This window comes from Peromyscus eremicus, chromosome 10, assembly GCF_949786415.1.
Source record: "Peromyscus eremicus chromosome 10, PerEre_H2_v1, whole genome shotgun sequence".
Taxonomy (NCBI): domain Eukaryota; kingdom Metazoa; phylum Chordata; class Mammalia; order Rodentia; family Cricetidae; genus Peromyscus; species Peromyscus eremicus.
The window spans coordinates 78609145-78625781 of NC_081426.1; the positions used below are offsets into that span (position 1 = coordinate 78609145).

At 35.7% G+C, this 16637-nt stretch overlaps 1 protein-coding gene across 1 annotated transcript; it reads right to left on the minus strand.

Annotated features, from left to right (window-relative positions):
• Nucleotides 1–2567: 2567 nt before the first annotated feature.
• Sult1b1 (sulfotransferase family 1B member 1) lies at nt 2568–14292 on the minus strand. Its single transcript, XM_059275181.1, has 7 exons — nt 14125–14292; nt 13416–13544; nt 10259–10356; nt 9227–9353; nt 8546–8640; nt 5144–5324; nt 2568–2785 (listed from the first exon to the last, which is right to left on the minus strand). Exons 1-7 carry the CDS (start codon nt 14270–14272, stop codon nt 2664–2666), a joined length of 900 nt encoding a protein of 299 aa, XP_059131164.1. The 5' UTR covers nt 14273–14292; the 3' UTR covers nt 2568–2663.
• Nucleotides 14293–16637: the final 2345 nt, after the last annotated feature.

The following is a 16637-nucleotide window of genomic DNA, read 5'->3' on the forward strand; positions in this document are numbered from 1 at the left end:
TGGGTTGCAAATGATAATTAACAATTACTGCCCCTGTATGTGATTCTTATCACCCCTCCATTTGACCCTGGAAGCCTGGATTTGTACTTCCAAGGGATTACTGTGTGTAAGTGTATGTATACTGGGATTCCCAGGGTAAGGGAGGACAAAGAAGATTTGGAAGAATAAATGACTGGACTAAGAGCTCTGTGTGCTGAGATTCTATTTCCCGAAAATAGTCCTCACTGTTCATAGTTCTCTCTCCTGAGCTCCTAGGATGTATAATATTAAGGCTGGTCCCTCTGATATTATACAAGAAGAGATATTTCTATTTCTAGTAGATATGATTGTTTCAAAATGAAAAACCTATTTCTTACCTTAAAAGGAACAAGAGATAATTTATACTGCAGACAAACATGAATGAATGTAGGCCTAGAACACAGATCTAGGTTAGCCCAAATATCATGTTGATAATTATATGACATAGTAGTCAGCCTTCAAAATCTTCAAAGGAAAAAACTTTATCAGGCAGAAGGAGGTCAGTGACATGGACAAAGACAAGTCAGAAACAGATCAGACCAAAACAGGGTTAGAAAGGGACCAGCGACCACATACTTGAAAGTCTGCTCCGCCAGGGCTTGTCTAGTTGTGATGAAGAAATGTGAAGAGACACTATAAATAGCGCTTTGAACTTTTAAAAATAAAAGATAGTGAAGTGTTTAGTGAGACTTTCCATTGATATCTGCTATCACTGTTACATTATAGGGATTCAGTTTAAAAACAGAATGTAATTCTTGTTTCTGCTTGGAAATTGGTGAATAAGAAAACAAAATAAAGCATCACAAGTTAACTTACTGGTAATGTTTTGGATGACATAAAAAGACACAAAAGTCACTGAAAGGTAAATAAATATGCTTACTTTTTTTCCAGTAACTGGCTGCTGTATCAGAATCTAAGTCACACTAACTTAGTAATGATAATAAGGCAAACAAGTATGTGCTGGTTCAGCTTATTTTTTTCTTAAGAAAAATATTCTAGAACACTGGTTCTTAGCCTTCCTAATGCTGTGACCCTCATGTTGTGACCCCTTAACCACAAAATTATTTTTATTGCTACTTCATAACTGTAATTTTGCTACTGTTATAAATCATAATGTAAATGTAAAAATGCATATGATCTTAGGAGACCCCTATGAAAGGGTCATTTGACTGCCAAAAGATGACAACCCAGAGGTTGAGAACTACCATTCTAGAAAGTGAAATTATTTTTCAATACCACCAAATATTCCATTTAACATCTAAAAAATATTTCTAAGCATTACAACACATATTTCATAACCTGAAAAACATTTATAAAGCATGCTATGAAACAACTATCTCCATAACTAGAGATGTGTCTCTTCTACGGGTTTGCACTTGGCACTGGAATACTTCTTTGCTGGGGTTGAAGCAGAGACCTGTTATAACTAAAGCTCAATTGTAAAATAACAATCCTTCAACCACTTCCCATCGCAGCTATGGTTGAGGGTGTGTCTACAACGTAAACAAACCCTCCATCCCTTAAACAGGTAAGGGAGAAATCCAGAGCACCTCAACCAGCTTTAGATTGGAGACAGTTTGGATGCAATTTGACGTAGGTTGATATAACCTAAAGGCAGAAAACCTGTCCAAAGAAGGAGTTATGCATAATCTTGTCCAAGACAAATTTGGAGTTGAGAAACAAATTGTCCAAGGAGGTATCTATCCAGTGGTTGTTCTATGTATCCCCCATCTCTGTCTGTGGACAGGACAGATGATCCTCAGTCTAGAAACTCTACCTTGGGCACTAGATTGGGAAGATTTCAGCTGCAGTGATAATTTGATCTTATGAAATGAAAGCAGTATTGTTGAATCCAAATATACTCAGGCTCAGGTAATCTAATCAACACAGTGACAGATGGTTCTGGGAAATGCAAAAGGGTTGGTTGAGGGGACCCTCCAGAGAGGGGGAAATTGATTATAGCCCCTGAGCAAACTCTCAGAGATAAGCTCAAGTCCCAAGAGAAGAGTTCTAAACAGAATAATGTAAGTCTTTCACTCATTGGAGACTTAGAAATAAGATAAAATAGAGAAAACTATTTCCAAAACCTCAGTTATTAGATCTGGGACATGAACTGTGTTATCCAAATAGAACCATGGCAGAAGGATGAGTAATGACTCACATAACAGCATGAAAACCTATAGATAGCCAGGGAGCACAGTGTCCTGGAGCAGGCATTCAGGAAAGAAAATACAGGGCAAGTGTTGTAAAATGCAGCCCATGTGCAACCAGGCAGACTGTTTCTACAGCAAGGGGAACATAATTCTAAATACTACTATGCAGGAGACTGAGTAGAAAAGTGCACTCTCCTCTGCAAGGTTCTTAGGAACATGAATGCAAGTTTCATATCCATATCCATGTTATGAAAAACCAAGACCAGTGATTTTCTTCAAAAATACTATTTCTTTAATTCGGTAGTCACCCAAGAATTTGCAAATGCCCTTTGAAAAATAAGATTAACAAAAGAGCAAGGCTCTAGATAATTTGAAAAAATTACTTGCTGAGGCATGTGTAAGACATATTTAATCAGTGTTTTCAAAGCATATTTATTTCTCCTTCACAAATTTATTTGACTTCTCAGTCAAGTTAGTATTTCAAGTTGCAGCTTAAGCGCTTTGAATCTCTGTGTGGAACTTAAGTGTTGTTCCAGACATTTCCTTCTTATAGATGGCATCAAATTTCTCATTTTGGGCCACTGTGAAGTAATTTTTCCAGTCACCAACAACACCTAAAATAACAAGAACACATGAAAGAATAAAATATGAATTATAAAGAAAAGCTAATATTCACCAAAGGAAAGGCTGGGTACTTAAGGAATAAATTTGAAAACACAGTATTTGGTTTCAAAGATAATTTCTAATATAAAAGAACAAAGAAAGGTGTTATTAGTGTTATTCTAATTTGAAACAAATATGACTGGTGTATATGCATATACATTTACCCTGATATAAATTTTGTCTGATGGAGCTTTAAAAATAATCTCCTATTGAATAAGTTAAAACTTAAATATTATTGTTGGTAAAAACAGGTGTATACCTAAGCACAGAGTTCATATTTCAAGAGTTATTTTGAGAGAGATAATTTTCCTATATAAATTCTCAGGAAGTATACTGTTTCATAAAGGAGATCTTATATTTTGTTGACTGTCCTGTGTCATGGAGTTATAGCTCAATCTTCAGCAGTAAGAGCACATTTCATTCTCTCAGATAGACATAAAGTCTCTACAAAGAACTGTTCATCATCCAAAAGAGCTCTCAAATGAGAAACAGATGAATTTAACTTCCTGGAATTTACAAATGAGAATTCTGTGATAATTGGAAGATACTTGTCCCCTAACTCACAAAATTTACACTTCATTTGTATTTTAGGTGAGAATAACATTAAAGAGAAACATACAAATCTCCTGGGCTATCTTGAGACAAACATATGACTTTGAATGTTTGAATAACTCATGCAGGTATTCATGAGGAGCCTGTATATATGTGAGTTATTGAATAAACATGCACTTCTTCAACTGAATAAATAAATGAATGAACAAATGAATCTAGACAACTGCCACCAATATTATATATATGTGTGTGTGTGTGTGTGTGTGTGTGTGTGTGTGTGTGTGTATGTATAATTCTGGTTAAAAAGTATTCTAAATTGTTATATATCATTTCATGTAGTGTTTTCCCAAATTTTATACCATAAGTGTTTGTTTTACATATTTGTCAATGATGCAAGCAGAACTTTGGCTGGCTAGTTGGTGTGTTTGATGTCATTGATTAAGACAGCATTATATCCTGGATAAAGCTGGGGTCAGTCTAACCACAGGACATGTTATTTTCTTCCTCTACAGGAGATGTAAAGACTTTGCAATTGTTAGGTTAGCCTGTATTCTTCCATGATGAAGTTGCACAAAACATCAGTTCCAGACATGAAGCTCCTTTGCTCTACTCATCAGTATTTGAGCTAATATGAAAGATTGCATCCATCTTTATATGACTGGAGTTAAGCTCTTCAGGAAATCACATTCAATGACATGACTGAATTTGACTGCTTTAATAAAAGAGATTGTTTTAAAAACTCTGTCAGACAATCTTTACACGAATATAAATGAATATGCATATATAAGTTATTTTGCATATAAGTCATTTTGTACCAAATTAGAATAATTAATAATAATAATAATAATAATGCTTTTCTTTGTTCTGTTATATTAGAAATTATCTTTGGAGCCAAATTTAGGGTTTTCCAAATAAATTTAACATTAAAACAACCTGATACTTTAGTAAGATTAAAATGTTCATTAAAATGTCATACTATAATGCTTTTCAAAATTGTTTTGATTGTATGTCTATGTCGACACACATTCCTGGTGTTATTCTTATATACCAGCACAAAAGAGAGTCATACTCCTCTGTATCTATAAATAATAAACAATAATCAAAATAGCAGTTGGCATTAGTAAGAATGAAACACCTAATTTTTTAAGTTAATTTATGAAGTGCATTGATTTAGTATTATTGAAATGGACTATTTATAAGAAACCATAATACATATGATTTGCTTCATAGTATTCAAAGAATTTCAACAGTGAATTCCATACTCTGCTAAGTTAAATTTGGACTCTACTTCCTTTACAGATAGGATCTGTAAAGAGGAAAAAAAATCCCATAAGGAAAAGAAACTTCTTTTTGGTGAATTATCTTCATAAAAAAATGAAAATTATTTTCTAAATTATATGGGATTTAAAGTAGTTGCATATTACTAGATAAACTACCATTGGGGAAAGAAAAGGGTCTATGCCTATTTATAGAATGGAGTAGAAGGACAAATATGAAATTGCATGATAATTATGAAAGTCAATTATATTTCGAATAGTAAATAAGAAGAAAATTATTTATCAAACTCCTAATAACTATGTACATTATTTTTCTTTGTAAGATTGAACCTAATAAAGTGACTTTTGACTGTACATGCTTTTAATTTTCATTGATTTCCTATGAAGAACTGAAACTTGAAGTTAATGAAACTATAGAAATCATAGAACTGGTTCTTCACAAGAAATTAAAGTCAGGAATTACATTCAGCAAAGTTTTACCTTTTCGCATGAAAGGGGATTTGCTGTGATCCATCACTGATGAGGGCACATGGGTATAGTTGACCAGGGGGTTGTCCTTCATCATTTCAAAGGAGGTGTGATGGATGATCCTGTCCAAGGTCTCCTTGTCCAAGGTCTTGCCTAGAAAGCTGGCAATCTTTTTGATTTCTTCCTTTGGGTTCTGTCAGTGAGTGAGATGATGAATGCAAGGAAATAACAAACATGTAAACCACTCACACAATTTACAAAAAGATGCAACTTTTGTAATTATAATCTTATGATTGAGTCTGTATATGTAAGCCTCCGTATTCAGGAGTTTGAGGGAGAAAGATTAAAACTTCAAGGTCTGCTGCACTACATAGAAAGATACTAATTCAACAAACAAATGATGAACTGGGGAGACAGCTCAGTGATTAAGAGCACACCCTGCTCTTTCAGAGGACACGTTGGTTCCCAGTCCCCACGTAGTGTACACCACAGCCTCTAACTCCAGCTTCCAGGACCAGGCTCCACTGGCCTCTAAGAGCATGTGCACTCACGTACACAGACAGACACACACAAACATCATTATAAAACTTAACCAACAGTCATCATCTCATTCCAGTTTATAGCACAGCATGAGCTTAATATTTACAACTCTCAATTAGGCAATTAAATCTTCATTGATATTTCAAAAGATTTTATTGAAGCTATAATAGAAAGATATGATTTAGAATTTAACAAAATGTACCATCTACTGTGATATTAAGATGTTAGTATCAATTCATAGTAGAAGAAACAGCTTAAATTCTTAGTATTAGGACTCAGGCATTTAGGCTGGCCTGCTCTGGGTCCTGACAGAATAATCATCAGCTACAGCCATGCCCTGTGTACATGCACTACATCCCCTTATAAAAAGCAAACCCCTCCCATCTCTCTCTCTCCCTCTCCCTCTCACTCTCACTCTCCCTCTCCCTCCCCCTCCCCCTCCCCCTCCCCCTCTTCCTCCTTCCCTCCCCATTCCCCTCCCCCTCCCTCTCCCTTACTGTTCTTGCCCTCCCTACAACAAACCTTTCACATGAGTGAGTTCTGTTGTATGGTGTTACTTTTCTTCCCACTACCTTTGAACTACAACACTTAGTATAGGTTTTGAAATGTTTCAAGAAAGGTTTTTTAAAAAGTGGTTAGTTCATGAAAATGAGAGAAGATATAAAAAATAGGAAAATAAAAATGAGTGGGAAAAAATTAATAAATTCTTTGATGAAGAGGTTGGATTATATTTATACCAAATAGAGAAACAATAACATTTAAAAACATATTATTAGATATTTGCGTGCATACACACACATACATATGTACTGACAAAGGATTTGCTGTAAGGGAAGTTTTGGTAATATTTCCAGGATATAGAGAAAAATGCAGTCCCTGCCACATCATCATGAAAGAAGAGCTTATCCAATCTTCTTCCACAACACATTCTCAGTAAACAAAACTGAAACCCATATATATAACATGTAGAAATTTATTTTTTTCTGGCTTTTTATCTTAATATATACTGTATTGCCATTTACTATTCTTGTTATAGTAATCTTTTTATAAAACATTGTCTATCAGTAACTATATGACAGGAGACAAAATACTCTCTGCTAAGAGTAACATGTGTAATAGATTCCAGGGTGATTAAAAATGTTTGGATATTCCTCAGGTACTCCTTAGGCTAGCCCATGAATCAACCCGAATTTGTCATTTGAATAAATCACATCACCTGAATGAGACAGAAGCTCTTCTAAAGATAGCCAAGGGTCTGTCTCCAAATTGGGGTAATTCAGATTCTCTTTTAGGCTGCCAACTAACTACAACCTGGATATAGTGAAAATTTTCAGATTATTGGAGGTAAGATATAAAAATGCCCTGGAGTTTCCCAGAAGTACATTCAGAGAGTGTCACCATACACAGGGGCATACTGGCACAAATATTTTGGTTATTACATTCAGTCAGTCATAAAAGTCAGCACATTATGAAAGTTCCATCTATGTGTAACTCCTAAGCCACAATATTTAAGGTGAGCACTGTATTAGGTACTATCCACATATTTTCAAAATGGATAATTTTTTAGTTTCTATCATCAATTTGAGAATTGAAAGGTGTTCTAAATTGTATATCTGAAATTTTACAAACTAAAAAAAAAATTCTGTAGATTTTGCAGTGGTGTGTGAGGGTAGGCAGGATTGTCCAATTTTTGTATAATAGCCCAGAATAGTGACAAAGCACATTGTAGTCATACGGAATAAACCTACGTCATAGAGACTATGTGAATTATAACTTCATGTACTAAAATCGATACAGTGAGAAAGTAAAGAAAGAGAAACATTTGAAAGAGAAAACAGACAAAGCTTGTAACACAATCCAAAGTCTAAAATGTACAAAGGGTAGACTGTAATTATCCTAAACGTACAACCTAACTGAGAGCTTGGAAAACTGAAAAGAAAAATAAAGTTGATATGGAAAAAGGAAAATACAAGTTGTAAAGTGCTGTGGGATGTTCTGTATGTTAAATGTGTTGCTATGATTGGTTAATAAATAAACACTGATTGGCCAGTAGCCAGGCAGGAAGTATAGGCAGGACAAGGAGAGAGGAGAATTCTGGGAAGTGGAAGGCTGAGGAGAGAGACACTGCCAGCTGCCGCCATGACAAGTGAGATGTAAGGTACCGGTAAGCCACGAGCCACGTGGCAACTTATAAACTAATAGAAATGGGTTAATTTAAGATATAAGAACTAGATAACAAGAATCCTGCCACGGCCATACAGTTTGTAAGCAATATAAGTCTCTGTGCGTTTTCTCTGTCGGGTCTGAGTGGCTGCAGGACTGGCGGGTGAGAGAGATTTGTCCTGACCGTGGGCCAGGCAGGAAAACTCTAGCTACAGAAAAGAATGATTATTGGAGAACTAAATAAAATTTTGCTTTTGGACATGTTAAGTTAATCCCAACATCAGTTTGAAATTCAGTTCAGAAAAGGGTGAAGACCTGGGGATTGTACACAGATAAATATTCATGAAAATGCTGAACAAAAGAGTGGAGGTCAAATTATAGGGAGCAATTGAAAAGAAAAATGACTGCGTGGATATGCAGACACCAAGTGCAAAATCATGTGTGTGAATTCCAGTAAGTCCAGGGGAGAATTTGAGGGAAAAGGTTGGTTGAAAAATCACATACCAACTGAAAGAAGAAAGGAACACACACAGGTAAATGATTTCACAAAAGTGCTTACTGATCTGACTGATAGACATGCAGGTCGGAGGTATGGGTAAATAGTGAAACAGATATTTCAATTTGGATTCCAGTGTCAGCTTGAAAAACAAAAATTAATGATTTCCCCATGACAGTGTGCACATTATTCAGAACAAACATCTAACATGTTACCTGTTTCAAATCTTCATAGTATAAGAAAAGTAGGGGATGCTCTTTTTTCTTTTCCCACCAATTCTTAACGTGACTGAACCATGAACCATAAGCCACTAAAATAGGAAAAAATAGTATCTCCATAAATGTTTATCAGAATAAAAATTTTTTTAATAAGTCAATTGTAAAGACATTTTGTGAAATTTGGTAATCAAAGAAGCTGAAATATAGGACCAATTTTCAAAAAGTAAAAATTAGCCATTTATAGATATATAATCAACTTTTAAAATATAAATTACAAAGGGAGCATTTCAGGTAAGGATAGATTAGCTGCCATTGAGTTATGCTGATGCCCATGGAAGATTTACATAACACAGCATCAAGTGTGAGTCTAAATATCACAGATACAGCACGTAAAACAGACCTCTCTAATAATGAGCAGAAACATAGGATGAACTTTTAACACTGTGAAGGGATTACAGAATGTCTTCATATGCCATAGATTATCATCACACTTGCAAATTAAATTTTATGGTAAACATTTAAATGTAGTTACTTTCCTACAATGGAGTTTAATGTATTAGTATTGAACTTGAATGTTCTGACTCTTAAAAAATGAAAGGAAAATAGGTTATTTAAAATTAATAATATTTGAACTAAAAACTATTTGACATCTTAAAGGTAAGACTTAGGCCTACCTACCATTTCCAGCTAGGAATTTCTCCAGATATTCTTCCCAGGTGCCAGGAAGAGGTTGTACACTATTCATTAAGTCAAAGTGATAATAAGAGACAGCCACATCCTTGGCATTTCGAGCCAGATAAATCATCTACATGAGAGAGAAGAAGAAAAGCAAGGGATGCTGCATTATTAATAAAGAAATATATTTATAAATAAATAAAATAGCAGAATAGTTCTTCTCCTAGAAGTTGTCGATCATAACCCTTGCCTACCAGTACTTATAATGTAGAGTCTGTTCTCATGAACTTATTAAGGTTTGGTTAGCATACAAAGAAAGTATTTCATATATAAGAATCATTACACTTTGTATTTACCTACCACACCCCAAATTCTTTACATAAAGTCAAGTAAGAAGAACTAGATAATTGTAATAGTAGAGTTACTATTTAAGAAATTATTACCTATTGAAGAACTTGAAATTTCCTGCTAACCAAACATTTAATCACAAATATTTCACTAAATAATGTCAACACACTTTCAGGTAAGAGCAAGTATTTTTTCCTTACATTTTTGTTGAAGGCCACATTATCTTGGCACAGAAAGGGGATAAAGTGGCAATATTGTGCTGATGTGAGAATTTTGCTACTTTTAAACTTAGGAAGTTCATATACATAAATTGAAATTAATTAAAAACACTTAACCATTCATAGTGGCAAACTCCTATTACTGTGGAACTTGGGTGGCTAGGGAAGAAAGATCAGGAGGCTATATCAATTTCAAGGCCAGCCTGGCAGGTATGGTGATATCCTGTCTCAAATAAACAAAACAAAACGAGAAAGAGAGGAGGGAAGAGGAGACAAGAAAAGGAGCCAGAAGAGAGATGAAAGGAAAAATGAGAGTGGGGGAGGGGAGGGGGCACGCAGAAGAGAGAAGGGGAAAACATCAAGCCTTTCCTTGTGTAGTTTTCCGAGTCACAAGGCACGCTACTATTTCTCACAATAAAAACGGACAGGGTTCAACTGGGAGCAGCTTAGCCTTCAGTCCACACTGTACCTTGCACTTGTTCTCCCAGAAAGATTTCGGGAGTAGATCAGTTGGTAGATGTGTCTTTATAATCCGAGGCGACGGAGTTATTTTTAAGTGTTCAACACCTGGAAATTTCAGTTTAGGAAATTAGAAAGATCAGAGTACCAAAGAAGCTCAGATTTCTTCATCTTTCCCACCAATATTTGTAAATGTTATCTTTTGGTGTGAGCGTGTGTGCTTGTGCGTGTGTGTCTATGTGTGTGTCATAGATGTGTTTATGTGTCACGGCACTCTCGTGGAAGTTAGAGGGCAACTTTCAAGAGTCCATCCATTTCTTGCAGTGTGGGTTCCAGGTCCTTGTACCTGTACAGCAAGTAATATTTCCCCCCGAGCGAGCTCACTGTCTTCCATCCCTTTCTTCCCCAGACATTTTGGAGCAATATTAAATGGAGGTGACTTCTGAAATAACTCTAGGCATTTTTCAGAATTCTGGGAGGTGGCATCAGGAGACAGGCAACAGTGTACACTTTGACATTTACCTCACTGTATTAAAATTTCTACTATAGTTTTACTCAGTGAGAGATTTTTAAAATTTTAAGAGTCTTGTTTCATTTTCTTTATCCCAAAATGAGGAAGAAAATACTGCTTTGGTAGCTTGGAGTTTTATCACATCTACTTCTTCAGGTCTTCCATACAAACCTTAAAGTCCTAGGCATATTTTATTTTCAGTATCATTTAGATCCCCTCTAATCTCTAAACTATCTGCTAATACTACATACTCTTGCCATTTTCACCATAGATATACATTCTTCAAAAAATTTGATTAATAAACTCCAAACAATCACCTGTTTCAACTGTTTATAATTTACAGTATAACATCCAGGCCCAGTGTTCTATATAACACTTCTCTGTATGTAATACTGCATGTATTTTGTCATGGTGGCTCAAAGCTTTAATCCAATCCTCAACATGCTGAGGCATGAAGATCTTAAGTTCAAGGCTTGCTTGGACTTCCTAGAAGTCCATGGTAGCCTGTTTTTCATAGGGAACGATTCACAGAGTGTTCCCATGCTTATTGTTTATGCTGGATCTATAATGTACATACAATAGAATGGAATTCCTTCAGAACAGGAATATAACATGTTATTTACCAATGAATATCTTCTTGATCGAAGTCTATGGCCCACAATAAATATTAAGCACAATCCCTTTATAACAATAGAAATAAGGTTGTGAAAAATCAAATAAAAATCTCAGATGGCCAGTTAAATTTGAATTTTAGATACATAACAGATGTTCTTGTTTGTGTCTCTTATAAAATCGTCGGGATAAATTTATACTAAATTAAATGTTTTATGGTCTGAATGTTAAGTGCAATTGGAGGTGAGATTCCTGGATTTCATCTGCAGATATTAATTAGAAAACTACAAAATTCCACCATGGACCTCATCATGTCTCCAAACTGGTAGCTACAGGCATGTTACCCAGTGCAGAGAAATGAAAATTGGAATCCTCTATAGGCAGAAGCTTCCCTCTGTTAATCTCAGGCTGTCTTTCCCATGCCAGTTCTTCATCCCTGCCTCAATAACCATAAAAGATTTCTCATATTCTTCTGTCTCATAGTCATTTTTCCAAGTGAAATGGTTGAAATGAGCCCTTTATAACCATCAATAGGAATACACGAAGATTTCACAGGTATCCACAATTAGGCTACAGAGTAAATCTAAGTGCTACCTTCATATCTTGGCTAAACATCAACTAATTCCTCTGAGGCAGTGGATTTCACCCTTAACCCCCAGCAGGAACCCCAGACACCTATGCTATTTGGTTTAGTTAGTTTTTCCTTTTATATTTTTTGTGGTATTAAAGTCATTCTTCATTTCCAAGCTTTTATTTTCCCTTCCACTTTAGACAACCAACTAAGGATTAATAGACCTCTTCCTCTGGAAGTAAACCTTCTCGTCCTGAGCCATCTCTGCTGCAGTGGATGGTATGTACTCTGCTGTTTAAACCTGTCTGTCCTCTGGGAAAGGCTACCCTCGTCCTTCTGTTCTGTGTTACCTAGATTCCCATAAGCTTCACTTAAAGTGACCTTTCACACTTGCCTGTATGACCCACACTTTTCCATTCCCTTTCAGCTTGATGATTTTTTTATTAGCTCCTCTATCAAAGCCTCTTCATGATGGTAGTTTTCATGGATAACCTTTATCTTCTGATACTATATTACACTTTTGTGGGTCAACAGTCTTGCTTCCAAGTGCCAATTATGCTGAAAGCTTGCTGAATGAATCTTTCAACTGATTATTTAAAAATACTCAATACCTGATATCTAATGTTTTATAAAAAATTATTAATAGCCTTCCCAACTTTCTAAATAACACCTGGCTTCATATTTGGTTGACCTAAGTAAAACTTCTGAACTCACCTTTCTTTCTTCATTTTCCTCACATCACTTAGGTAATCTGTCTGTCAGTCAAACCAAAATATACCACTAGCATCCTAAATTCCACCACACAATAGCAACTAGGGTAGACTTTCTATTTTAAACAGCAAAAATACAACTCAATGACTCTTACTTGACTAAAGCCATTCAATATCTTCCCTACCATGTTTAGAATAAAATTAAAGAAACCTTTAAGCATTCCACACCTTATTTAATCCATCGCTATATGATTCTAATTGCTTAGCATCCTACTCCCAGCCCTTCCTTCACTGCTATTTTAGTTCATGCATCGCTCTGACCCTGATTTGTCCTCTTCAATCCCTTTACACTTAGATGCTTCACATTCCTAGAATATGTTTTCCCAAAATGCACGTAAAACTTTGGGCCTTAATTAAATGCAGCTAGGCGTGAATACAATCTAAGGCCGTCCTTCTTATGACCATATCTCATACAGTCTTGTTCTTTGACTATGGAAAACTAGCAGAATTGCTATGTTATAAATTGACTTACTTTCTAACGTTACAACACTTCTGTACATTCCTTGATGAGAGGATGTATGTTTTACTAATAATTCTTAGCTAACCCACAACACTGTGAATACTTCTTCATAATTATGCAAACATTTGTGCTCTGTTTCTTTGTTCTTTCTTTCCTCTTTTTTTTTTCTGAGTTGGAAGTACAAATAGATGCTAGATGAGAATACTCTTGCAAAATTACAATCATCAGAAGATTGACATTTACCTGACATTTTTATTCCAGGAATAGTCAGTTCCAACATTGGAACTTTAGATGTAATGACATCTCGCTTACATTTTTCAACATTTCCATCATTTAGAACCATGTCTACAATTTCACTAATCCAAGTAGTACCTGTAACAAAAATCAACATTTTTAAAATCAGTGGTCAGTTTCTTTTTTTTAATGGTTTTTTTTGTTTTATTTATTGATTTATTCTTTGAGAAGCTCATGTACATAAACATCAAAGTTTTGTGATTTTTTAATAAATAAATTTCTTTGAGATTACAATATTATAATATCATTTGCCCCTTTCCTCCCTCTAAACCCTAATGTGTTTAATCTAGCTCATACCAGCTATCACTTTTGTGGGCACTCACACACACATGTTCCTCAAATACAAACAAATACACACATACACATTATTAATGCTGGATTACCTAGCCTAGCATTTATGCAGGGGAAGGAGCTCAGGCCTACCTCAACTTAATGTGCCATGCTTTATTAAGCCCATGCCCCTTTCTGAATTAAACAGGAAGAGTGGATGGGAAGGGGGGTAGATGGAAGTTGGGGAGAGGAAACAGGAGGGGAGAAGGGAGGGGAAATTGTAGTCCATATGTAAAATAAATGAAAAAAAGTTAATAAAATAAAATTAAAACAATTTTATAAACAGAAGGTGATGCTAGACCTGCATTATTTAGGACACAGGACTCACCTGATTTGGGGTATGTGGTTATCACAAGGTCATCTTGTCTGCTCTGGAACTCTTCAATCCTTTCCCAGTCAAGTGCAAAAGCATAGACCATGGGACAGCCATGGATCATCTTCAGATCTTTTCTCCAAACATCTTCTGGAGTACCCATTTTTGTAGTAGGTTGCTGAATAGGCTTCCTTTTAACAGTTAAACTGCGGAGAAATAGAAGGAATAAAAGTCAGAATCTGTGTAACCAATGTTAAGCTTAAGACACGACAGTATAGTATAAAGTGCACTTTGGCTTTATCACACTGTACACGGAAGCACAAAGGTATCTTGTGAGTAACGCTACAGACTGGCAAGGGTGGAGATTGGCTCCCTGACAACAAGAATAAAGGTCTTTAGCAGAAACACTGAAGGGAAGGGGGACTATGCTTCTATGAATGAAGACATTTTTTCACAGGAATATGCTAAAAATTCTCCATTAACAGTAAAATATCAGCGTTTTAGTTGTGCCTCATTTTTCTCTAGGGTTACTCTACTCTCACTCTGACTTTTAATATCATATATTTTGACATATATGACTGCATACGGTTTGTCCTCTTCTATGAGTTGTTTCTCTGTCACTAGTCTTAAGGAAATGATTCAGGATGTACCCTACTGTGGTTATTTGTATGTGTGAGTATGCCCACACATGCAAATATAGACTTTAGCTATATTGAGCCTCTTGGAATTGTGGATATTTAGTTTCTATTAAATTTGATAAAGCTACCCACAAATTCTGGTTTTTCAATTTAGTTTCTAGTATTGTTTTACATTCATAATGTAAGCAGACATATCTGACACAAGTTCTAGACCATGTGAACTGTGCCATTGACCTCTTCTGAGATCTTGTTATAAATGCAGGACAGCCAGGTCCCCATGTAGACTTAGAATCTACATTTTACCAAGACCCTCCAGTTTCCTGCCTTCAAATTTGAGGGTGAATTTAAGTCATTTAAATTAATATCTAACAATGTAGGTTGTAAATATGTAATTTGTTGAAATGAATTCAATGTCTTCAATAAACATATTGCCTTGACTATTTTTAATACCCATTACCACCCTTTCTCACCCAGTCTTAAGATGCATCTTTCATTTTGTATATGGAATAAGGAAACAGCTGTAGTCTGTCTGCTCTGAGGCTTACAGAGGAGTGGCCACCAGGAATAGATTTGGTCTGCTCATTGGCTCATATTGTACTTTTATCATGGGCCTAGCCCTAAGTTTTAGAAGGCCTGTGGCTTATCTCATCCAAATAAGAGTCTTCACAATTTGTAAGGGAATTTCTTTTCAGTCAAGGAACTAACTCCTTTCTACCTAAACCTCAAAATGTTGCCAGAGGGAATGGAATTAGTAGCATGGAAACAATGCATCTAGTTCTGAATATACTCATTATGTCAGGGAATGCAGGTGTGACCACCTCTAGAGCCAATCAGTTACAAGACTTGAGTGAACATAGTGAATGATTGCTTCTTAGTTCAGAATTATAGGAGGGATAGAGCACAGAGGACAGATAAGTTACCAGATGGTTAATATTGTTGAGCCAAATATGCTGAAATATGGTGTTCCCTGTAAAATATAAAAGATACCTAACAAAACCCCTTTAAGTTATACAGGGAAAGAAAAGGGGAATTTGTCCAGTTATAAGATACACAATACACAAAATATTCCTCCAAACTGATACATAACCTAAAGTTAAGATGTCTAAAATTCATTCTAGGAACAACTAGAGGATTAAAATACAATTTTAAAAGTGTATCTTAGGAGATTTTGAGTGATCTGACAGTAAGATTGAGTGATTCTTCTAATGAAAAGCCCTGTTTCTATGATCCCAACTATTTGTTAGGCACAGTACTAGAAGAAAAAAAAAAAAAGAAGAAGAAAGGGGAAAGAAAAAAAGGAGTCTGATGTAGCTGCACATTTGGCGCCCAATGTGACATTTGTGGCTTGAAGAACGAAGGGTCTGCTGGAGAAGGACAGAGGAGCCAGCCATCTTAAGAACTGGAAGGAAGCGCTCTCAGGGTAAGGGAATTCCAGGATTGTCAGTCATTGGAAACTTCCCATCTCAGGAGCAATGGTATATGCAGTTGTTAAAATGCCTGTTAGAAGGAAACGGAGTGAAAGTGAAGGAAAAATAGCTTATAGAACTTTTGGTGTTAATTAAATGGTGTTGCCTTTGGTTTCAGGCAACTCCTCATGTTCAATTGAAACTAAAGTTATGGAAGCAAGTTATGAGAGTTCTGAGGAGAGCTCATCAGAAAGGAGAGCCTATACCATTAAAAATTTGGTCTTTATGTAATTTAATATCAAATGCTCTGGAGCTGTTACAGAGTGAGGAGTCATATTGAAGCTGTATCTGAAGTGGAACAGGAAAATAAAAGAAAAGACACTCAGGCTAGAAATTGTCAGCCAGCAGAGAAGAATGTTCTATCACAGATCAATGGGAGTGCTGTTTCAGAGGGAAAGTGAGAAAAGCCAGGACACTGGAGATG